We start from the raw sequence: 25343 nt of genomic DNA, 5'->3' as shown, positions 1-25343 counted from the left end.
ATGTCGAAACGAATTTTCCCATAAGAATACATTGAAATAGGATTAATCTGTGGTTGAGCCCAAAAACCTATGATAACTCCTTAATAAATTACTACACATAATTACACATGACAATATGCACACTAAATTAGATAATAGACATGTAAAAAAGAATAATTATCAAAAAATGATAAATAAGAAACGGGTTTTTAGCGTCACTTCACCTTAGGAAGTCCAGCGCAGGTGTTGTTGGTCTTGCTACGCAGAGAGGAGACGGACGAGCGGCGAGGAGGTAGAGAGGTTGACTACGATAAACGTACACTACCGTAACTTATTCTAACTTACACTAAGTGAACTTTAACCTAACTTAGCTTATTTATTTTTTTTATTTTCATATTTTATATTATTTTTTTACATTTTCTTTTTTTCTTTTGGATGATTAATTTTAATCACTTTCACTCTCTCCACTTATAATTGATTGAATTTTTTCCTCTTCACTCTTTGCCGTTTTCTTTGAACCACTTCCATCCTCTTCATCACGAGTTCGCTTTGTAGTTTTTTTAAAGAAGCTATCGATAGAAAGTTGCTTGGTACGGCTTTTCAGAATGTTTCGAAAATGAGTTAGGCAAACATCATCGAACTGCGCAACTACACGACAAACCAGCAAATTTTTTGGATGGTATTTGTCGATGAAGTCGACCACGTCTTGATATTTTCCTAACACCTTTTATTTGCGCCGAACCTAACACATGTTTTACCTCCTCGATCCCTTCCTTGTCATCACTCATGTGCTCAGACATAGCATGGAGTTCCTTGAGCTCCTCTGTAGTAAGTTCGTCGTGATGTTCTTTTGCAAGTTCACTCACACTCAAAACGTGATTTATGTTTTTAGAGTCTCTCTCTCTCTCTCTCTCTGTCTCTCTCTCTCTCTCTCTCTCTCTCTCTCTCTCTCTCTCTCTCTCCTTGATGCTTAATCTCCATCAAATGTTCAGTAGTAACATTCTCTCTCTCTCTCTCTCTCTCCTTGATGCTTAATCTCCATCAAATGTTCAGTAGTAACATTCTCTCTCTCTCTCTCTCTCTCTCTCTCTCTCTCTCTCTCTCTCTCTCTCTCTCTCTCTCTCTCTCTCTCTCTCTCTCTCTCTCTCTCCTTGATGCTTAATCTCCATCAAACGTTCAGTAGTAACATCTCTCTCTCTCTCTCTCTCTCTCTCTCTCTCTCTCTCTCTCTCTCTCTCTCTCTCCCTCTCTCTCATGCTTTTCAATAATTCCTTGCTTTACTTCTAGAGAAAGCATTTCCTAATTCCTTTTCTCACCACTACCACTACCACTTGCGAAACTAAGCCTTTTAGGACCCATGATTTACATAAAATACCGTAAAAGGATGAACGTAAAAAATCACGATTAAAACACAGTTAATAGCAGAACGCACTGGGCACAACCACACGAAGCCGACGAGAATAGAGGAATGTCCCAAGCCATGCTAATTGAGGGTCCCTCCGAAGTAGAAATGCTGCCTTCTATCGGCGGAAATAAAAAATACATCCGGCGCTATGAGTACCACCTACGCGTACGGGTATTGTTTACTTCGGGTGTCGAAAAAAAATTCGGGTGTAGAGTAGGAACGTGTTCGAATTGTACTTTGCGTGTCGAAAAATTCGGATACAACCGGTACGACGAAAATTGCTTACTTCGTGTGTCGAAATAAAATTCGGGTGTAGAGTCGAAAAATTGCTCGAATTTTACTTCGTATGTTGGAAAATTCGGATGTAGATACGTTCGTATGTAGAGGTTCCACTGTATATATATATATATATATATATATATACATATATATATATATATATATAGTATATATATATGTATATATATATATATATATATATATATATATATATATATATATATATATATATATATAATGTATATATATATATATGTATAGATATATATATATGTATAGATATATATATATGTATAGATATATATATATATATATATATATATATATATATATATATATATATATATATATATATATATGTATAGATATATATATATATATATATATATATATATATATATATATATATATATATATATATATATATATATATATATATATATATATATATGTATAGATATATATGTATAGATATATATATATATATATATATATATATATATATATATATTTATATATATATATTTATATATATATATTTATATATATATATTTATATATATATATATATATATATATATATATATGTATATATATATATATATATATATATATATATATATATATACATATATACACATACATATTTACATAGATACACATATGCTTACTAATACACTTGGTGGAAGGGTGTCATGAGTTGCCAGCGACCTCTCATTGTTTGCAATTTTAGTTAGAATGTTCCAGCTTTGTACTTTTTTTATGTTTCCCTCTCTTTTTGGCTCTTTTTTGTTGCTCTCTGCTTACTTTTTGTTCTTTCTTTGACCTTAGGTAACATTGGCCTAGCTATAAAGTTGACGAGGACGTTGTGAAAGCACAATGTACATACGAACTGCAAGTAAAACACACATGCAACGTAACTTTTATACGTCTTTGAAGACTGGCTGTTCTTCTCGTAGATCGCCTACCCTCTACTAGTGCCTCCCATCTCAGCCAGACGTATGAGATTTCGAAATATAAGTGAAAAAATCGCTATATTAATGCAAAAATAAGCGCGCAAAGACGGTTCTGTCAAACTAAGTCATGCAGACGGTGCAGTAAAGATAACGTCATCATTTAAAGACTGCTTTATCTTCATTATTTGTAAAAATAATTGGCTGAAACTTGTGGAGAGTATGTACGATATGTTTCTGCTTACGTAGAAACAATAAAACGATTTTCGATTTTTTGAAGTTGTTCTGTCAAACACCATAGCGGACGGTCCCCATAAGCATAGGGAATTATACAGCTCGGCTTCAATTTTCATCTAAGGTGATTTTCAAATACAGTACTATTATTTAAAGCCTCATGCAAATTGTTTTATTAGTGAAAAATTGCATGTGGTTTCTGTCCTTAATTATGAGTACAAAAACATGGTTTTTGGTCTATGGACAGGAGGGATATAGGGGTAGGGAAAGAAAAGATTAAAGTTTTTTGTTTAAGGTTGAGAAGCTCCTGCCTCATATATGTTAGGAATGTGACTAACAGGTAATTATCAAAATATTAAAATTCTGTTTCCCTTCTCTCTCATTCCTTATGAATATTTATATCAAATATGTTTTTAGTGAAAAGTATGTGCTCTTTGACTCTGTTCTCTGTGAAACTGCAGATTTCACATACCAATTTTTTTTTTTACTAGGTTAAATGTGTGTCCAACAGTTGATATTTTTAGAAGTTTCTCATCTTACGGTACTGTATTTCTAAGGAATTGCTTAAAATTACTAGTTTTAAGAAGTTGTGCTTATATGGTTTTTTTTTTTCTTTTTGTGGTTGAAATTGAAAAGGTGTTGCTTAGTAGTTTAGATTATTTTTGTGATTGGATTTAATTTGCCATTTTGAAATTTTTTTCCCACTTCATGAAAGTCATAAATGCTGCTTCAGCTAATAGATACCCAAGGTATTGCACTGACTTATAGGATTTCCTCTATATTTACATTATTTTTTTATTTTGATTATTAGCAATACTTGAAAAGCCGTAAAATTCGGAAAAAGTGTTACTGTTTAAACTACAGTCGGTCCTCTGTCTTCTTGGGTCTGTCTTTGTGGTTTCGGTTATTCGAGGTTCAGAGATATGTGTAATATTTAAATAAGGTTTCGCTTACTTGCAGTAAGTACTGCTGTCGCAGCCTGGTGTTTTCAAACCGCCTGCGCTTCTTTGTACCCAGCCTTCACACAATTTTCCTCCTTGCACAATGCAATAATGAAAAACTAATGTACTTAACTTTAGAGCAAACACCTGTAAACTATTCAGTGATAAAACCCTTTCTAATATTAAAAGTAAATAAAAGAGGGTCCATACATTGGTAATATTTGATATGTAATATAAAATGTGTGGAAAAAACCTAAAAAGTTGCGTTAGTGTTATAAAAAGATATTCTTTCAATAAAATGTAAAGGATGGTCAGAGTTATGAAAAACCTTATGCAACATGCATAATGAACTAATTGAACGACGGTGCCAAAGATTAATATCTAGATCAGGAATAAGAAATTTAATAGACCGTAAGTTTCTGTCCAATAAATTAAGATGAGAATCAGAAGCTGAAGACCAGAAAGGAGAAAATACTCTAAACAATATAGAATGAAAGAATTAAAACTCCTTCAGAATAGATTGATCACCGAAAATCTTGAAAGACTTTCTCAATAAGCCAATTTTTTGTGCACTTGAAGAAGACACAGACCTAAAGTGTTTCTCAAAAGTAAGTTTGTTGTCGGGAATCACATCTAAAATTTTAAAAGTCATACAAATTTAAAAAAACCTTATCAATACTGAGATCCGGATGTTGAGGAGCCACCGTCCTTGGCCTACTTACAATCACACTTTGAGTTTTGTTAGGATTCAACTTCATACCCCATAATGTGCACCATGCACTAATTTTAGCTTTTTTATTCTTTATGTACCAATTAATGCTTTGAGACTCGTAAGGGTCTCCAGAAAGATTCTTTTGATAACTGAAATTTGAAGCATGGAGAATAAGGGAACAGGTGAAAAGTAACAGCAGAAAGCAATGCAACTAGGAGCAGACTTGCCACAAAGAATATTCAATACTATACCCTGTTGGAATGCCATTGCGAGTAGTGATAATGATAATTGTTAGGATACTTTTCATTGGGTAATTTTAAAGTTTTTCAATGGACAGTGGTATGAGGAAACTAATTCATAAATTCTTCTTTCAGATTCCAGTACATTTTGGGAGCTGCAACTTCTATTGCTACAAAAGTAAATGAGGAGAGTTTGTCGTACCTTAATCAAGGCCAGTCGTATGAAATCAAAGTTAAGAAGTTGGGTGATCTTACTAGGTAAGAGTAATTTGTGTTTTTTTTTTTTTTAGTTTTATTTAATGTGGGATAAGCAGAAATGTTTATATTCATCAGATATGTACAGCATTATAGTGTTAGATCAGAGTTTGAAAATTGCAGGACTGCCCTTTGATTTGGGAATGGTGTATCGACCTTGATAGATAGAGATAGATAGATAGATCTATCTATCTATCTATCTATTTATCTATCTATATAGATAGATAAATAGATATATATAAACTGATATTTGTATGTATCTTTGCAGTTGTAAGGGAAAGCTTTACCACACAGTTATTCGCGTTTGTTTTCACGAACGAAGATTACAATATATGGAGAGAGAGCAGCTTGAGAGTTGGCGACAAATGAGACCCGGAGAAAGAATATTGGAGGTGAGTTATTGCTTGTCTTTAACATTAAATTTGATTGTTTAGCCCTGTCATTAGGTGACAAAATATGTTAAGGTAAATATTTTATCCTATACTTTTCATCGTGTTTGGTGGGAGATTAAGACTTCACATTTCACCTGGTTGCTCATAATAAAGTTGACCTGAGTCGAGTAAGGTCATGGTTTTGAAAGACTTATGATATGAAATGGTCCTTTTTTTTATTATTGTTTTGTAATTACATCCTATATTAATTTAGATAATTCAGTTTCAATTTGCATTTTGCCTTGTTATTGTACTTAATTTTTGGTGCCAACTCATGCTCTAATTTTTGCTTATAAGTATTTTGCTAACTTGAATACCCTTTATATTTTTTGTTCCTCTGCTCTTTTGGCACATAGCTTGGTGTGGTTTCATCTCCTTGTAAAACATTAGTTCATTTCATTAATTTTCTTCTTCATCAATTACTCTCATTCTGTTAATGTTTTTTGTTTTGAAATGTTCTGTTTTTTATTTTTTTTTTGCCAATTTATCGTAGCTGTGTTATTCTTGATCTTATTCATGTTTCTAATATGAATTCATTCCTTGTTAATACCATCATATAGACTGCTTTGACTATAGCTGAAAAGTACAAGTACTGTACCCATAAAAGTGTATTATTTATAATTTAAAAAAAAGCATAAATTATGTTGAAATGGAGTACAGTATTGATTAAAAAAAATAGTCAAAGAAGAATAGCTGTATTTGAATAAAAAATGATTATCAATATACAGTAGTTGATTACTAGGGATGACTAATGATACCCAATATTTGTATTCGTATGAGAGCAGATAGAATGAATGCTATGAAATTCGTTGGACTTATGGATTCGAGTGAAATAGGGTTGGGCTAGCTGTATGAGAGATGTTATTCTTACTCAAGGCCTGGTTAAATGACAAAGCAATGATGATGATGATTCCATATCATTGTTAGTTCAACTCAATTGGAAAAGATAGTGTAATATATTTTAGGAGAAATACTGTGTGATTATTGTTATCATTCTCAAGTATAAAGTATGATTTCTCTCTCTCTCTCTCGCTCTCTCGCTCTCTCTCTCGCTCTCTCTCTCGCTCTCTCTCTCTCTCTCCTGAAATTAGTCCACAAATGTCAGGGAGTAAATCATATGTTGTGAAGTTGATCTTATCTGAATTGTTATTGAGAGTTTATGACTTACTTTACTTCATTCATTATTTATTAAAACATAGTGTTATTAATTTCTGTATGTTAAAGATCCAAATCCTAATATTCTTCCTGTCATTTGTAATTGAAATTTTTGTTTTTGTGATTATTAACAAAAGTACTTATCTTTTCCAGCTTGATATTCCATTGTCATATGGAGTATTTGATGTAAATCAAAGCTCGCGTAATCTCAACACATGTGAATTTGACTGGGATCCAACGAAAGAAGTGGGGGTGTACATAAAGGTGAGAAGCTTTTCTTTTCAGCATGATATGTATTTGGATGTTGCTAATCATGCATGCTTTACCTTTAAAATCTTTTGGTAGAATTTCTAAGTACAAAAGATCCAGAATAATTTTTTGAATATTTATTAAATTGAACATTGGTTATCAAAATAATAAATAAGAAAAAGAGAATTTTGATGATAAGTTTAGCGTTATACTCGCCTGAGATTCATAAACCTTCCTTCTCGAAGCTAGCTAAATGTATGTCTTTCATAAAAATCTTGATTTTCCCGTTTTCTCTCACTGAAATAGTCATGCCTTTCTAGAGGAATATTGTGTTTTTATGGCAGTGTATGGGAATTTGTGTTCTTGGGCAAGCCAAATAGTAATAGTTATTTCAGTCTTAAAATCAAAACATATTCAACATCATCTTGATATCATGAGATAGTGCGAAGGTACGGGGCATGATGTGAATCTCCGGTTTGTATAATGGATTGATTTTTTTTTATCAGTTTAATTAATTCATGAATCTCATTAGATTTATTTTATGAATCTCACCTGAGGTTCATAAGGCTAACTCACACACTGATGGTGGTGAAATAGTGAATTGAAGGGAAGATCCATTCAATTTAATATTCGAGCTGGGACAATCACACAAATAATCATTAGCTTAACGTAACAGCCCGAAAAGTAGCAAATCGCATGTACCTCACGAATCCAGATTGAGAAAAAATTTAATACTAAATACCCATGACAGTCTAAAGATTAATACCAACTTGAAGAATTTTAATTAATGTAATTACTCCCTAATACACACTTTCAGTACCTACCTCGGTACCCAACTGTACCCAACTCATTGAAAAATTAATACTAAACTTTAACTTAATACGAGTTCAAAGAGTTTAATTAATAGGAAAAACCTATCAGTACTCATTCAATATTACTTATACATCACATGACACATAAAAGAATGTAGAGACTGCTCATTTGTAATTTGCTGCTTTCTGGATAACTAATCTGCCATTACATGACATTTAATTTCCTTGATATAAGCTGAAGTAGAGGAGTTATGCCCTTTCAGGTCTGTCCAAGGGAAGAGTACTTCCACTATATGGAATAAGGAATCCGACCTTGTGCTCCCCTTTTTCTGAATGTAAGCTAGTATTGTGAAAAACTTCTCCTATCATCAGAGACTCTTGAGCCTGAAGGGTCTAGGTGCAGCTAAATGTCCCTGGAAATTTATTTGTAATGTTGATTTCCTTTCCGACCACCTTCCAGACTTGTGAAGATAATTCAAAGTTGATCCTAGCTTTTATGGGAATCATCCATGAAAACACACATCTGGAACCTTTACTTCCAACAACATACCCTGAGCCAAAAGACAAGAGTTGTCCCACCATTTTACCAGTTCTAGCTGGTTCTGAATTAACAGAACACATACCGTGTTCATGTAGGAGATTCTGTTCCAATGATACTTGAAATTTACCCCGAAAGCCTTCATCCTTGACTGTCTCGTCAAAACAAATTTCTTTAGAGACGCCAGGTCCCTAGAAGCTTCATCTACTTAGTGTGCTATCAACTGTTTGAACTTCTCCAACAAATGCAGGAAGCAATGAATCCTCTTTTCCAACAGAAAAGCCCAAAAAGGAATTGTTGCTCTTAATCATTCCCAAATATAGAATCCTTTGATTCAGGATCACAAGGGATATTTTCGTATTGACTAGGACTTGCAACCTCCTTAGTAACTTCAGCAACCATACCTGATAGACAAATCTTCTTTTAGGATGTGTTCAAAGTTATCCATTTGTCCTAAGTACAATAGAACTCTGATGCTCAGAAATCTCAACCATTTCAAGGTTGAGCTATCACCCTGGGGAATACCTGAGGGGCAGTCTGAAGTTCAAAACACAGACACTTGAATTGATATATTTTGTAGACATCCATAAACATATGGAATTTCCTGTAGTCCTGATGAATAGGAACAGGAAAATAACCACCTGTTTAATCATCAAAAACATCCAATCCCATTTCCTTGTTGGCCCAAAAACTTAAGAACAAGTTTTCTAGTATCAAATATTTTAACACACTGTGGTACCTGTTTAAAATAGAGGTATCTTGAACTGAATCATACTGCAACCGTTTTCAGCTCTAGATAAAACTTTTAAAGGTGCTTTTTAAAAATATATTTAATTGTTTAAAGATAAACTGTTATGGCCAGCTCTGTGCACGTCTAAGTCTAGTGGCAAGACTTAAGCCTAGTACACACTATGCATCATGTATCAGCCTCTTGATGCAGTAGTGGTGTTGAAAAAATTACCAGTGGCCAAACTGTACTGCAACACTGCTCACTTGTTTTTGCGCGCTAGCTGCCCAGTAGGAGTTCAGCTTTCATTGAGAGAGGATGTATGCTGATGATTTACCCATTGGAACTGGAGCTGAGCTAATGTCCTCCCACTTTGAAAGATGATGCAACTCTGAGCAGACCCATGAAATCGGGCCTGCCCATCAACATGGTGATGTAGCTTCGTGTTGAAAAAGTCATTTTTCAACACATCCATTGAACACTGCGCGCATTATGAATCATCATGTGTGGGGCTTTTCTATTGAAATCTGTAGTTTTTTTTAAATTGTTAGTCTATATAAATAAGATAGAATATTTTATAATTGAATGTATATTCTTTCACAGGTAAATTGCATCAGCACAGAATTTACTCCAAAGAAGCATGGGGGTGAAAAGGGTGTTCCATTCCGTATTCAGGTAATTCTTATGTTGATTTAGTTGTGTTGAAAAGAAAATTAAATTACTGTACATATAACACTAAATGAAAAAGACATAAAACCATTAGTACTCTAGGGCTTGAAAATTCACATATATAATAGCATCAGTCTCAATTTTCTCTCTCGTGTTACCTTGTATTACTAAATATGCCATGTTGTATTTTGTGTTATATAACTGCTTTCATGACTTCATTGCTTTCATGACTTCATCAAAGATGCATTCATGATTATAAGTGTGTGATTGCATCTTGACTGAAAAGACAAAAGCAAGGTATTATGTACAGTAAAGACCAAATTGACTATAGCATACTCTTTAATAGGGGGGAGTACATTGTAACTGATACTGTTATACTTTACTGTATAAGTGAATTTTCAAGGATATTCAAGCATGTAATGACTTTTTTTATTTTTATTAGGGCTTGTTCTGTATTCGTTGTAATATATTCAAATAATTAATTCTAAATATTCCATCATGGTTATAGTATTTATTGTCCTTGAACATTTATAGTTTTTTATAAGCTTATATCAAAATGTTTCAAAGGGGAAAGTTAGGTTTATTTGATGTACTGTATTGTAAATAGTTTTCTCATAAACTGATTTAAGACTATTGAGATTCTTTTCCAAATGATGGGGATCCTGCTCTTGAAGAGTTTGTAATGTAATTATTTGATACTGAATAATTAATTATGTGGTAAGATAGCTTTCTCAACATTGAATACATGTAGAAAAGGGCATAAACTACTTGGAGCATTACTTTTGATGCATGAAATTGTTAATATGCATATAATATTTGGAGAACCTGGGGGTACTTCAACTACATTTGTAATGAATATTCCATTTCAGGTTGAAACTTACGCTAAAACAGACTCAGGTTTAGAGCAGTTGCATGTGTGTGCATGTCAAATCAAAGTATTTAAGGTATGTATTTGGTTGTTACTAATCTAGCTGTTGTGAAATAAATTATGGTTATATATAATGAAACTGACATTTTTTTTTATGGTGAATACTAATAAGAAGTTCTTTAATTGTATTACCTTTTTTAACCGAGGATTTTATGCTTTTTTTTTTTCTTTAGCTAAAAGGAGCAGACAGAAAACATAAACAAGACAGGGAAAAAATTCTAAAACGTCCTGTGGCTGAACAGGAGAAATATCAGCCTTCCTGTGAATGTACAATACTGACAGAGGTAGGCAGTTTATTTTTATGGTGTCTGATCCATTGGTCAAAGTGCTATAGATTTTTCTGATTTTTTTTTTTTAACATGATAACAGTAAAAAATGGCTGCTATCACTTGTCCTCTTGAAATAATTACAGCACCATTGAATATTTATTGCTGAATCCAGTGGTATGTCATTGCTTCCCAAGTCGTTCAGCAAAGCATACATTGATAATTTTTTATACTTCTGGCTTAGTTATTGAATTTGAAAGTATTGTAAATCATATTTTTAGTTATAATTATAGATTTAAGCAGACTAAGCTATTCATCAAGTTAATTAATGGGGTATTTGCTATTTTTACTGGAAATTAATCCGTTTGAATTCTTTTGTTGGCTATTGGTTAGTAAAGTAATGCCTTGTACCACATTATTTTAATAATTCTTACCCAACATTCATTAGTTGATACATTTTAATGTGCAGATTGGGTGACAAACTTAAGAATTATAGGACTAGCAGAAAAGAATGTCCTCTGTCTACTAAAACTGAAATGCTGCTCTCACCCTTCAAGCTCTTAGACTATCAATTTAGGACTCGATGGGAGATGTTGGGAGTTGGAACCTTTGCTGCTTCAAGTGCAAAGAGGGATATGGTCTCTCATACAGGCAAATTGATCCCTTAGCAAAATCTCCCATACCTTTCCAGGCTATTCCCACAGCTCATAGAAAAGCGTAACACTTTGGAAAGACGTGAAATATTTTATATACAATAAAGACTAGTAGAAGTGAAATTAAGTGCTACAGGAGTTTACAACAGGCTGTTTGTGGTACCTAAGTGGCCAGTGGGATGGAGACCTTTGCTGGATGTATGAAAACTGAACTAGTTCTTTCAGGTTATTTAGTTACAAGGTTTTCATTGGAGACAACCTCATCTCTTCTGGCTTCCATTCAGAAGAATGACTGGCTATTGTCTATGGATCTTTGAGATGTTTATCTTCATGGTCCAGTACATGCAGAGCTGAAGCCCCTACTCCCCTTAGCTGTGGAACTCATGTGCTGCATGGAAGTCAGAAACTGCTCGATGCCAGTTTGTCTTTGGGAAGGTGGAAGGGGTGGTGGATCAGTTGAACAGGAAGAATCAGCCTTCCACTGAGTGGTCTCTTTATTCTCAAAATATGTCGACAGTACTAGAAGAAGTCTCTTTATTCTCAAAATATGTCGACTACTAGAAGAAGTCTCTTTATTCTCAAAATATGTCGACAGTACTAGAAGAAGTCTCTTTATTCTCAAAATATGTCGACAGTACTAGAAGAAGTCTCTTTATTCTCAAAATATGTCGACAGTACTAGAAGAAGTGGCGAAAACTTCTTAAGTGGATTTGTTAAACACGTCTCAATTGAAAGAAATAATGATTTTGTTCACTAGTACCAGACACAAGCTTGGGGAGTGGATGCTAAGTTGCAAGATTGGTTATGTGTAGATCTTTATGTATTCTCAACTTTTGCTTTGATCAGAAGTGTGATAAATAGTTTATGGATATCTGGCTGCTTCTAGTAGATTATCTTCAGAGCCTATTAACAAGGAGGTATCTCAAAGTACCACAGGGTACCTAGTACACTAGAATTCCTTTATGCTTTGGCTGATCGTGTGGAGAGCAAAAGGATTTTTTAAACCACGTAGACCTTCAATGACAATGTACTGTACTCTGATTGGAGTGAAAACAGAGGTTGTATTACTTCCAACTCCTCTCTAGACAGTATCATTAATTTTTTTTCCTCTCAGATATGCATGTTTCCTTGGTTACAACTAAAGATCTATGTTGGCTTCATCACTATAGTGCACATACTTGGGTCTTGTTAACAATGCCTTCATTAAGAAAAACATCAAATCTTTTTATATCGAGTCAAAATTTATCCTGTCAGATCTTGAGTTTGAGACCATAGAGTGAACTGGGTTCAGAGTGCTTTCCTTAGAAAGAATTTTCAGTAGTCCTCGCTTCAATGTGTGTTTTGATGCAGGAGCAGTTTTCCTCTATTACCAGCTTTTAGCCACGCATGACTTCAAATATAAGGAGCTTCAAAGATTTTCAATTCTTTCTCTGGAAGTATTCAGATGTCTCTCTGGCCAGTTAGGTCATTAAGAGTACTTGAAGAGATCAGGTCCTTTGTGTAAAGGAAAAATTCCAAGAATCTGTATCAGAGAATGCAATGTCCTTTTTCATAAAGATGTTTTTCCTTAACTCAAATTCAAATGCATGGCATTATAGGAGTGGCTATTTCTCTTAATTTCTTGAAAAATCTTTTCCTGCTAAAGTTAATGAGTGCATGTCAGTAAAGGTGTAACTCGTATTTGAAGAAATTTAAGTTTTGTATGACTTGTTTGTTAGGTCCCTTTTGCAACAGTAGATATTTTAGATTAAGAAAGTAATCATTTTGTATTGTTTATTTTATTTGTTGGTTGAGTTGCGGGTTGATTTTAGTTACTTTAGGGTGGTAAGGTCATCATTACCTTGACTTCTTTAGAGGTTCTTTTTATTAGCTTTCATTTGATTCTGGTTGGTGGTAGTAGTTGTGATAAGGTAATACTCTCAGTTCACCAAACTTTCAATTGGGCTCCAGAAGGCACTAGAAGAGTTGGAAGACTTACATAGCTGAGGGCTATGAAACATGAAAATAGGACATGATGAATGGAGAAATATTGATTTAAAAGCTCAAGATAGAGATGACTGGCGAAATCTAACCGAGGCCCTCTTCTTCAATAGGTGTGGGAGATGATGATGAATACTCGATATGATAAAGTTAGTTGTAGGTATTGTAAGCCTCCTCAATTTTTAATTGAATTAAAGAAGTTGTAAGCCTGCTACAAAACCTAGGGTTGCGTCGGTACAAACAGTTTGACGGTTGAATCCTGGTTAAGAGGCCTGCAGAGTATTTATGGTAGTTATCTCTTCATTTTAGAGTGGATTTCTATGACTGCATACTGTTTGCCACAACCTAACTCCTTTTCAATTTGTGAATTGGTAGAAAAGGATTTTGGGTAAGACTTTTTGAAATGAAGTTTTTGAAATAAAATTTAGTATTTTATTACTTACTCAAATTCATTGTATCCAACCCTGCTCTACATCTAGTTGGGATAAAATGAGAACGAGGGATTCAAGATCAAGGTGGTGGTGTCTGTCAGCCCAAGTGTTTTAAGTAATACAGTAGTCTATGTATCTACCAAGGAATTTCTCCCAACTAGGAGGGGTAGCCGACAAAAAGAAAAAGAAAAGGGGAACTTCTCTCAGCTCCTCTCAGCCTGATGATGGATTCAGCCAAGTTTGGCTGGTACTGCTAGGGTGTCGTAGCTCACCCTCCCCTGTTATCCACCACAAATGGAGGTTCATATGTTGAATTCCCTGCTGCTGCTACCTCAGCGGTCACCAAGGTGACTGGAGGAAGCAGCAGGGTCTATCGGAACTGAGTCATAATCGCTCGCTATTCATTACTATTTCTAACATGCTCTTTTGCCTCTCATATCTATCCTCTTATCACCTGGAGCTTTCTCCATTCCGTCCATCCACCCAAACCTTGGCCTTCCTCTTGTACTTCTATCAACTCTTACATTTATCACCTTCTTCTGTAGATGGCCAATTTCCATTCCCTCTACATGGCCAAACCACCTCAACATTCATATCCACTCTAGCTGCTAATTCATTTCTTAAAACTGTTCTCACCCTCACTACTTCATTTCCTATCCCTATCTAATTGAGATACACCAGCCTTACTCCACAGACACTTCATCCTGAGCACATTCAATTTCTGTATCTCATTCACTTTCATTCCCTACAACTCTGATCCATACATCACAAGGTACAACCACTTTCTCATACAGAATTCTCTTTACATTCATTCCTAACCCTCTATTCTTACCACTCGGTTCTCTGTCCCTAATACTTTACATCATTCGTTGACTCTGTGCATTTGCTTCCACTCCACAATTTGCAGCAGCAGACCCTAAGTACTTAACCTGATCTACTTCCTCAAATAACTCTCCATTCAACATGTCATTCAATTTGTTCTTTAATTTTTGAATTTGTCAACCAAGGTGAGCTTAGAAAATTTATAGCATAATGAATGGTGGGATAGTATTGAAATAATAAATTTTACTTTAAAAACTGAAATTATGATGATAAATATTTTTGTCTTTATTCAATCCTGATGTTAATATTTCTTTTTCCTCCAAATGCTCCATATTTTGACTCCTCTAAAAAAAAAAAAAAAGATTTTCTTTACTTTCAGTATACACATGCCTCTAGTAAAGAAATGAAACACTGGCGGTTAATTATTATTATTATTATTATTATTATTTGCTAAGCTACAACCCCAGTTGGAAAAGCAGGATGCTATAAGCCCAGGGGCTCCAACAGGGAAAATAGCTCAGTGAGGAAAGGAAACAAGGAAAAATAAAAATTTTTAAGAACAATAACATTAAGATAAATATTTCCCAAATAAACTATGAAATTTTTTTAGAAATTAGATAGAATAGTCTGCCCGAGTGTACCTTCAAGCAAGTGAACTATAACCCAAGACAGTGGAAGGCCATGGTACAGAGGCTAGAGCACTACCCAAGACTGGAGAACAATGGTTTGATTTTGTAGTGTCCTCCTAGAAGAGCTGCCTAGCCCCTTGCCAAGAGGAAAGTGGCCACTGAACAATTACAGTGCAGTAGTTAACCCCTATTTTTTGGTAATCTCTGTGTTGTCAGGTGTATGAGGACAGTAAACTTATCACAATCTGGAAAGGGTTATGTCTTACGGTTGCCGAGTTGACAGAAAAACTGCATCGAAAAGAACTCCTGGTGCGTCTTGTCATTACTGCTAGTGTCTCATTACTTACTTTACCAGAGGAATGTGTCTATTAAAAGTTAGAAAATGTGAAATCTTTGAATTTTAGGGGTAAATGTCAATAAACCGAGCTTCTGGAAAAGGAGCAATATTAACACCAGGTGAGGCTTATCGAAAAAAATAAATTTTTTCTCATACAATAATTTAAAATCACTGAACTTATTTTCTTCATCTTTATTATGATAATATTTGATCTATAGCCTCTGCAGTATGTTTAATGATGGTAGCCACATAATTAATCATTTTCATTTCCAGCTTTCTTCGGAAGCTGTTTATATACCTGCAATAGATAATTCGTCCATATCACCACCAGTGTCATCAGCTGCTGTCCACGTATTCAGAACAAATACGCCGCCCATAGAACTGTAATTCCATAACCTGTTTTTTTTTGCTGATTTTTATCCTTTTACATTTTTGATATTCTGAATAAGTCAACATGAAGAGATTACAAAGACTACTCTAATAATTTGCCTTTTATCTCATGATCCAATGCTTGTGTGAATTTTTGTAATAATAGTAAAGAAGTCAAAGAATATGAAAGATTTTCAAGGCCGCATATAAGACTGGATGGTACAACTTATCATTACTATATCTTTTCTTTGATGAATCCAAATTGATAAAAATCAAATAATTATATGGCCAAGATTACTTGAAACAGACAACTTAAAAGCAGTAGCTTAGCCAACTCAGTGTAGTATTCATGTGTAAAGATTATTGATTTTTTTTTCTTCTCAGGAGAAGTGACCCTTCAGGGATTGATGGAGTTAAACCTTTAGAAAATGGTGTATTATGTGATCAAGAATCAGATCAAGAAAATCCGGTAAGCGAGATTTTTGAAATTCCAAGTGGCCTGTCTTTCAAGGGGAAAATGAAGACACACAAAGTAAATATTGATTTCCAGTGGCAAAAGTAAAATTTAGTTGTAGTTAGATGTAAACTGTCAGTCCTAAAATTAGGATTAGTAGTTAAGTTATTCAGGCAAAAATGCAAGGACCATCTGGAAGCTAAAAAAAATTTGAAATAGGTGAGTAAATACTGTCTTGTGTTCACTTGATGAATCCAATGTATGATCTTGGCTATTTTATGCTGAATATTTAAAATAAATGAACTGCCAAAGATTTAGCTTCCGTAAATAGTATGTAAAAGACATTTATTATGGGCTGAATCTGCAGACTTTTGGATGTCATTTCATGAAAATTGCAATTGACCATCGGAAGGGTAAGGTTTACTAATAATCCTGTATGTGGTAAAGCTTTATTTAAAATTATAAGCTATTTAAATCGTCCAAAGGGTAAGATTTACTTATGATACTGTACGTGGTAAAGCTTTACTTGAAATTATATGCTATATAAAGTTTTCAGATGTGTTGATACTGAGTGGATGACAGTATAAAAATATTTTGTTTTGCTACCTATTTGTGTGAATATTTAATAAGAATTTTCTTTTTAGGTTATTTTAACTACAGGTACTGCACTTTATTATCTCAGAAAAAGTTCATTATTCTGTGATATGCTTTGATAAATGTGGAATATTGTGCATTGACTCCTTTACAACAAATAAAAAAATGGCCCTTTTATTATGAAAGAATTTTGTTTTATAAGAAAGTTGGTGAGAAATGGGTTGCAATATCAACTTCATACAATTTTTTGGCCAACCCAATGATATATTCTGCCACAAGGGGACCAAAGGAGGCAGCAGGGCCTATGGGAATGTGTCACAATCGCTCGCCCTTTGTTCCTGTTTCTTGAAAGCTCTTTTTACCTCTCTCACATCTATCTTCCTATCACCTAGAGCTTTTTTCACTCCATCCATCCTTGTTCTTCTTCCTCTTGTAGTTCTCCCATCAACTCTTGCATTCATCACCTGCAGTCCGCCACATTCCATTCTCTGCACATGGCCAAACCACCTCAACACATTCATATCCACTCTAGCTACTAACTCATTTCTTACACCCGTTCTCACCCTCACCACTTCGTTCCTAACCCTATCTACTCGAGATACACCAGCCATACTCCTTCGACACTTCATCTCTGTCTTCGTGTTTGTTGCATAGAGTATTACAGGCTTTATGATGTATCAAAAGTTTTTTCCCTTTTGTTTCTTAAGAAATTTTTTCTATACCACTTCCACTTCATAGAGGTTGTTGCTGCTCTTTATTATGGTATCACCTTTTTATGGCTTATAAATCTTTTGCATTTTGAGTTATTGAGCAATATTTCATACCAATTCAGTTAGAACAGTGTTGTCTTGTTTTCCTTTATCTTGTTTTTCATCATATTCTTTTGTTCCTTTTCAAAAAGCATTTAGTAATACAAATGCAATAATTTTTTATGCAATTAAATCTTTTAATGAAAATTTGGATTTTAGGCTCTCCCATCTAATGTTGAGGATTATTATTATTATTATTATTATTATTATTATTATTATTATTATTATTATTATTATTATTATTAGCTAAGCTACAACCTTAGTTGGAAAAGCAGAATACCATGAGCCCAGGGGCTCCAAGAGGGAAAATAGCCCAGTGAGGAAAGGAAAAAAGGAAAATATATTTTAAGAATAGTAACACCATTAAAATAAATATCTCCTATATAAACTATAAAAACTTTTAACAAAACAAGAGGAAGAAAAATAAGATGGAATAGGGTGCTCGACTGTACCCTCAAGCAAGAGAACTCTAACCCAAGACAGTGGAAAGCCATGGTACAAAGGCTATGGCACTACCCTGATTAGAGAAGTATAGTTTGATTTTGGAGTGTCCTTCTAGAAGAGCTGCTTACCATAGCTAAAAGCCTCTCTTCTACCCTTACCAAGAGGAAAGTGGCCACTGAACAATTAGTGCAGTAACCCCCTGAGTGATGAAGAATTGTTTGGTAATCTTTGTTGTCAGGTGTATTAGGACAGAGGAGGATATGTAAAGAATAGGCCACACTATTCAGTGTGGATTTGTGTGGGCAAAGGGAAAATGAACCGTAACCAGAGAGAAGGATCCAATGTAGTACCATCTGGCCAGTCAAAAGACCCCATAACTTATATATGCTTCTGAAGTATTGTCTTGAAACTTTAATTTGTGGGTTTTAGTGGGATTCTATTAGTGTAGCACTTTTCTCTCTTGAGTTCCTCTCTTTAGCACTGTATCCTCATCCAAAAACCCAGCCCCATTTTACATGCCTATTAAGGTTTTCACCACTTTTAGATAATTTTTTTCCTTTGGCCCTAGTCACTGAACCTTTTGTCTATCTTGAATAATTTTTTTTTTGCTCTGGTCTCCCTGTTTATTGTGTAAGCAATGAGAATTCATATACAGTTCATTTTTTGTATAAAATCAGTGTTATAGAAAGATATATAATACAGTGAATCTATTTATAATGGGAGGAGAACTATTTTATTCATACTGATGGCAGTATGCTCTCTTATTTATGTTCTGCATGCATGATAAATACTGTACTGTTAATATACACATGCTGGCTTGGTAATTTTAAGATATTCTATGTAGTATTCTGTATTGAAAATAAATTTGTATAATAATGATGATAATTTATATTTTTTCTCTTTTTTTCTTCAGTATTGTGGTGCACCTCTACACACTGGTAACACCTCAGCCCAGACAGCAGCGTGGCTAAGGGCTAACAACTTTGGTGATTACGTTTCCATGTTTTCCAATTTTACTGGGACAGATTTGTTACGATTATCACGCTCAGATCTTATAGAAATGTGTGGCCTAGCACATGGGGTTAGACTCTACTATGCACTGCATGCAAAGTAAGTACAATTAAAACATGAACTAGATATGAATATAGTAGTTAAACTTGTGAAGTTTTTAAAGGAAAATGTAGTTTATCTGTATTGTAAAACAGTTCCTCTTAATTTTGAATTTTATTTCACTGTATACTGTAGACCTAAGTATAGATTATTTCATTTCTATGAAACTTTCCTGAAATTCATGAGCTATTCATTCTTGCAATCAAAAGCATGATTGTTAAAAAGGAAATATTTTTTCAATACTGTATAGAGATTACCAATATACATGTTGAGACAGGCTGTCTTTAAAGGTTTTTACCTTGAGAGATAAAATGTTTTAGGGTAAAGTTGAAGTAAAATGAGAAATAAAATCGTAGTAGGGTAAAGTACAATTGCAGTTCTACTGCAGATATTTGAAAGAGATCAAACAGGACAGATGAAGAGCAACAGTAAGAAAGCAAAGACAACCAGGAACTGAAAGTTACTCCAAAGAATTTTCAATGCAGTTTAAATTGTTTTGTAAGGCATATTATAGGTGATAACTCTCCTGCAGTATGTCAAAAGTTGGTAATGTCTAGGACAATTCTATTTGTGAGTTGGCATTAACATTTTTTTTTTCTATGAACCTCACCTGGTGTTCACATTGCTTCTCTCTTGAAGCTTGTTAAATGTATATATTTACCTTTAAACTATAAATTTACGTTTACATTGTTTCTCTCTCGAAGCTTGGTAAATGTAAACGTTTTCTTTCCTTGTAATTGCTATACCCCTCTGATATAGTATTTGGATCATATGGTGGTTTATGGCAACATTTCCACATGGGTAGATCATATCCCTTTGTCTTTCAGTTTTCTTACCATGATAGGTACTCTAGTACACATCTCCTGTGTTTCAGATTGTGATTTTGTATTTTTTAGGAAAATTCTATAAAAATGCATTATTATTTATTCATTATAAGGGGATGTCTTCAACTGGCTTCTCTTTGTTTTATTTTGAGCATTGCTCAGTGGGTATATTGCTGAAGCAGCTAAAGTGAGATTTGAATAACTACTGTGGAGAGAGTAATTCCTTTTTAGTTCCTCATGGAAGGATTATTGTCAGTTGGTAGCTGTTACTGTAAGAGATTAAAGTCAGAAAGGGAATTGTCTTTTGATTCAGGGGAAAAGTCAGGGAAGACTACACTAAGTTGCCATATATTCACTTCTGTCAAATTGGCATTGAGGACAGTGGAAAGCACAGTCCTAAAGCCAATTCCAGACACCGATGTACTGTACATATGATTTAGCATGTTGCGCACTAAAAATTCATCAATCCACAGAATTGCACAGTTCACAGACTTTTATTTTATTTCTTGGACGGCATCTAGTGCTTGATCGAGAGAGAGGTCTTTCCATTCATCCGACATATAACGCATTCAGTGCTCTTTGTAGCTGATCATCACAGTTCAACTGAATATTGTACTAAGCACAACATCCTAGTCAGAAACTACCAATTTGGAACCAGTCTGTCATTGACCTTCGCCACTTGCTAAATGTTCTTGTAACATTTCGTAACAGCACTTCTCGAGCATGTTTGCTCTCATACCTAAAGGGCCACTACTGTTCTGTCTCTGCTGTAGGAAATTATTTTTTATAACATTTAGAAGGTCCCCATTGCCACCACTGACACAGGCATGTGGATGGCAACGAAGGGCTCCTCTTCTTTAGGTTGTTGAGAATCTTACACCTGACATCTCAAAGGCTTCCCAAGCTCTTATATCTGCGCCATGTAGACAGGTTCTATTGAAACATGGGTGAGGTGCACCTTGTATAATTGTTGAATAATGACTACATTTAAGTGCTACAGTGAGTCAGGCCATGTTGACTATCTACAGGCCACAACCAGACTAGCTGCCCAAGTGGACTTGAAATCTGCCTAATATATCTTGGTAGGGTAAGAAAAGTCATGTTTCTTTGACACACGTATGAACACATCCTACAGTTACCAATTCAAATGTCTATGTTTTGGTCAGGGTGGCTCCTCAAATATTCATCAGCCATCTCATAAAAGAAGAGGTTCCTGGACATCAGAGATATGTTGTAGTGGTTAGCTTATTGTGGTCTGGTATAGCACGCAGACTTACTATCGGGTTGACAACCTCAATCCTACCAACCCACAATTAAATAAATGTCGCCATTAATTACAGTACTACTGTATATGATACTTGGCACCACCCCTTGTTTTGATTCTGGCAAGGGGACCCTACAAGTTACATAAATTTAGTTATATTGTACATCAAATAAGATTTTTCTTTAGGGCATTACTACTTTACATACTGTAATCTACGATAAGGGAAATGGTGAGTTTTATGTAAGAATAGGACAAATAAATAAAGAAAATTTAAATGTTTTAGTTTCAAGTGTAGTGGTTGACATTTAACCAGGTTTGAGAAAGAGAAGCTATATGAACTTATAGGAGTATTTTATTAGCCGGGAAGGATTTGAACCAACATCTTTAGTTTTCATACACATTTGAAATGTATTTTCTTCGTGATAGTACTTTTGTACTCCTTAGTAATCCACTGTTTTTAAACATGATTTGTATGCAATTTTTATTATAACCTTTTTAGCTTTTTATCTTGCATTTCATTTTTTAGTTTTATATTATTAATAAATTTTAGCATTTTGATTTATGAATATCAAAATTTAAATTGTTGATCAATTAAAGTAGTTTGATATAATTTTTTTAAATTCAGCAGATCTGCAGAAAAGCTTTAAATTACTATTTATTTTGATGTTATTCTAAGTTTTGTAAATTAAAGTTCACATTTTTACATTGCAATGTGAAAATTAATCCCAATATACCTATATGCAGTACATTTCTACATTATCAACATTTATACCTTATCATTATCTTAATTTTGTTAGGTTCAGTAGTGTGTCTCTTTTACAGAAGTGTTATCCCAAGACTGACAGTTTACGTTTGTCTTGAGCATGAGCAAGTCTATCATGCTATATATTTGGAAAATCTGACCTGCCACGACTTTACACGAAAAGTTTCTTCTTTAATGCACATAATGCCTGAAAGAATACATGATGTATATCTGCAAGGCCCTACGGGAGTCCACATACTGGTAACAGATCAAGTAAGTTTGGAATAGAATCCAAGGCCAATAGCTTGAACTAATCAAAGTACCTTTTTGATAAGTTGCTTTTTCATGCAACCATTTTGATGCTCATGTTCTAGGTATTTCAGCTTCTTTTTTTACAACTATTGTGTTATGTTATCTTATCCAAGACTTGTAATATACTGTACTGTAATTGTGCCATATTTGATTTGACTAAATGTAAATCCATTGTTAATGGAGCTTAGCTATTTACTATAGTATGTCCCAAGAAATCACACACATTCTTCTGTATTTTTTTTAATCTAAAGATTACTAAATTAGAAGAAAATTTAACCATTCTGATTTTTTATTTCACAATTGTAGCATTATGGTTTTCCAACTTAGCTGTTTATAGTGATAACAGTAGTAATAATAATTAAGCTGAAAATTATTGCATCTAGACTCCTTTTCTTGTATATGTTTTTCAGGTTGTGCAAAACATGAGAAATGAATCCTTGTTATCAATTGAGGTGCTACAAGATGCTGCTGGTGAAAGATTTAGACTATTACTGAGACTTCTCAGTCCTAGTAACAATGCACAGACAAGTTAAGAATCTCTTCCGTTGGAAAATGAAGCTGGTGAGAATATGTGAACGAGACAACGTGTATAGTTTAAAGGCTGATAGTGAACCTGCTATTCATATTAGTGGATGTGAAACTTTAAAAAACAGCATTCCCATATAAACAATGTGTTATGTAACGGCTTACAAACTTCTAATGGAACTGAAGTATGTATGTGCTGTTAAACTTGTGAAGACTACTCAGTGCCTGTCAGCATAGTTGATAATTGGATTTTATATCTAACAGTTCATGTTAATTTCATTCATTTATTGTTTCATGTCTTGTTATTGTTTATACTTTTTCTCATTCTGTTATTGTTTTCACATTTACTTCATTAACATAAGTACTACCATAGTTTGGCAATATCTTTTAACACTTAAAGGTACAGTCATGTGGCATTAAGTGACAGGTGTTCCTACTCAAATACTAACCTTCTTGTTACATAAGCCTCAGTTTTCTGGTAGCTTTTAAAGTAGATAATTATAAATATAAGTAACTTAAGCAGACTGAAATGGAATTTTGAGTGATGTTTTATATTGAAATTAGTCACAATTGCATTAAAGTGTTGAGCCTGTTGATCTCTTGAATGAGAATCTGGTCAACATAATCGTATGTTAATATACAGTAAAAGACAAATGGTGGTTCAATGTCGATTGTACTGTCGACATGCCTATTTTGAAGAAACGGGATGCCTTTAATCTTAGGAAGGCAGATTAGATTTGACTTGGAATAACTATAGTCAGCTAAAAGCTACTGCTCAGAGAGTTTATGATTCAACTGAAAATGAATACAATTTGACTATAAATGAAATTCTTTTTGGTGCAACCCAGGAACACAAATGGTGGGATACCTGTAATCTGGTGTAGATTTGACAGTTCTTCCTTTACTTAAACCTGATAGATGACTGTCACTAGCTGTCCAAAGGAAAAAGGCAACCCTTTTGGCCGATATGTTTGGCATTAAGCAGAGTAATGAGAAACTCGACCTTCCTCATTCCTGTTTTCCTGAGGGTAAACCAACTAGTTTAGTTTCTCGGTCCTGTGAAATTAAACTATTGATTGATGCATATGTAGGTGTAGACCTGAATAGTGTTTTTCCCTTTGTAAGTTATAAAGACAGATGAATTAACTCTTCAGTGAATGTGTCTGTGGTAGGACTACACTGGCTGATTACCACCCAATTTCCCTAACTCCCTTATCAAAATTTTTGAACGTCTTGGCAAAACGTTAAGTAGGTATGTTGAAGGTAATAATCTGGTTCCTAGTTTGCAATTTGGTTTATGCAGATGCTTTTGAGCATGTAATGCCTTCTTACAATCTCCAATGCTGTACAGAAATTCCTTGATTTTTGGTCAGGAATTTCCTATGATTGGCCTTATTTTATTGCTGTCTTTGACTGTTAATCATAAGGCCTTGTTTTCAAACCCAAAAAGTTGGGAGTAGGTGGGTCTATTCTTATCATCATTATTGAATTTTTATGTAATGCAAAGATTTGTTGTCGATGGGCACCATGGTGAGTATAGGAATATAATGAGCGTTCCTCAGGGTAGTGGTCTGGGCCCATTAGTGTTCATATTTCTGTATATGCACATATGTGGTTTGGCCTATAAAACAAGCTTGTAGCCTGTGTAGATGATGCTACCCTCTCTGCATCAGTTCCATCTCGTGAATGTATATCTGGAGTTGCTAAATCCCTTAATATCTAGCAAAAATTTGCGTATGGTGCAAATTATGGGGCATGAAGTTGAATCCTAAGTAGGTAAAAAACAGTGGTTCCTCAACATCCAGATCTCTGCATTGATGTTTCATTAACTATATACACCCTTTAAAATTTTAGGCTTAATTCTTGATAGCAAATTAACTTTTAAGAAACATTCGGTTTATTTTTTCTTCATTTGCACAAAAAAGGCTTAATCTATCCTGAAGAAATTTTTTGATTCTGTCATTCTACCCTGTTTCAAGCATTGTTCTCCTGTCTGATCTTCAGCTGCCGACTCTCCTTTTAATGTGTCGGACAAATATTTGCAGTCTATTGAATTTCTTATGCTTAATTGGATATTACTCTCTGGCATCATCATTCAGTTAGTTCTTTATGCATGTTGCATAAGATTTTTAATAATTCTCACCACCCTTTGCATTCATAGCTTTGCGGACTGTACCATCCTGTACATAGTACTAGGTATGCAGTTAATTCTGTCAGTCCTCCATTATAAGGCTTTTAACACTACACATTACACTATTAGTTTTGTTCCAGC

At 34.2% G+C, this 25343-nt stretch overlaps 1 protein-coding gene across 6 annotated transcripts in view; it reads left to right on the top strand.

The window, feature by feature from the left end:
- LOC137622962 (transcription factor CP2-like) overlaps positions 1-23616 on the top strand; it is a 230113-nt gene extending 206497 nt beyond the window's left edge. For 5 of the 6 annotated variants that reach the window (XM_068353553.1, XM_068353555.1, XM_068353551.1 and 2 more), the window contains 11 exons: positions 4878-5000; positions 5266-5389; positions 6737-6847; positions 9513-9584; positions 10448-10522; positions 10680-10790; positions 15898-16007; positions 16378-16525; positions 19208-19404; positions 22315-22507; positions 22957-23616. In XM_068353553.1, coding sequence (XP_068209654.1) covers positions 4878-5000; positions 5266-5389; positions 6737-6847; positions 9513-9584; positions 10448-10522; positions 10680-10790; positions 15898-16007; positions 16378-16525; positions 19208-19404; positions 22315-22507; positions 22957-23079 — 1387 coding nt within the window. In that variant the 3' untranslated portion in view covers positions 23080-23616. The remainder of the gene's footprint in view (positions 1-4877; positions 5001-5265; positions 5390-6736; positions 6848-9512; positions 9585-10447; positions 10523-10679; positions 10791-15897; positions 16008-16377; positions 16526-19207; positions 19405-22314; positions 22508-22956) is intronic. The other variant, XM_068353552.1, reaches the window with a different exon arrangement.
- Positions 23617-25343: the final 1727 nt, after the last annotated feature.

This window comes from Palaemon carinicauda, chromosome 30, assembly GCF_036898095.1.
Source record: "Palaemon carinicauda isolate YSFRI2023 chromosome 30, ASM3689809v2, whole genome shotgun sequence".
Taxonomy (NCBI): Eukaryota; Metazoa; Arthropoda; class Malacostraca; order Decapoda; family Palaemonidae; genus Palaemon; species Palaemon carinicauda.
This window is presented reverse-complemented; position numbering and strand designations above follow the sequence as displayed.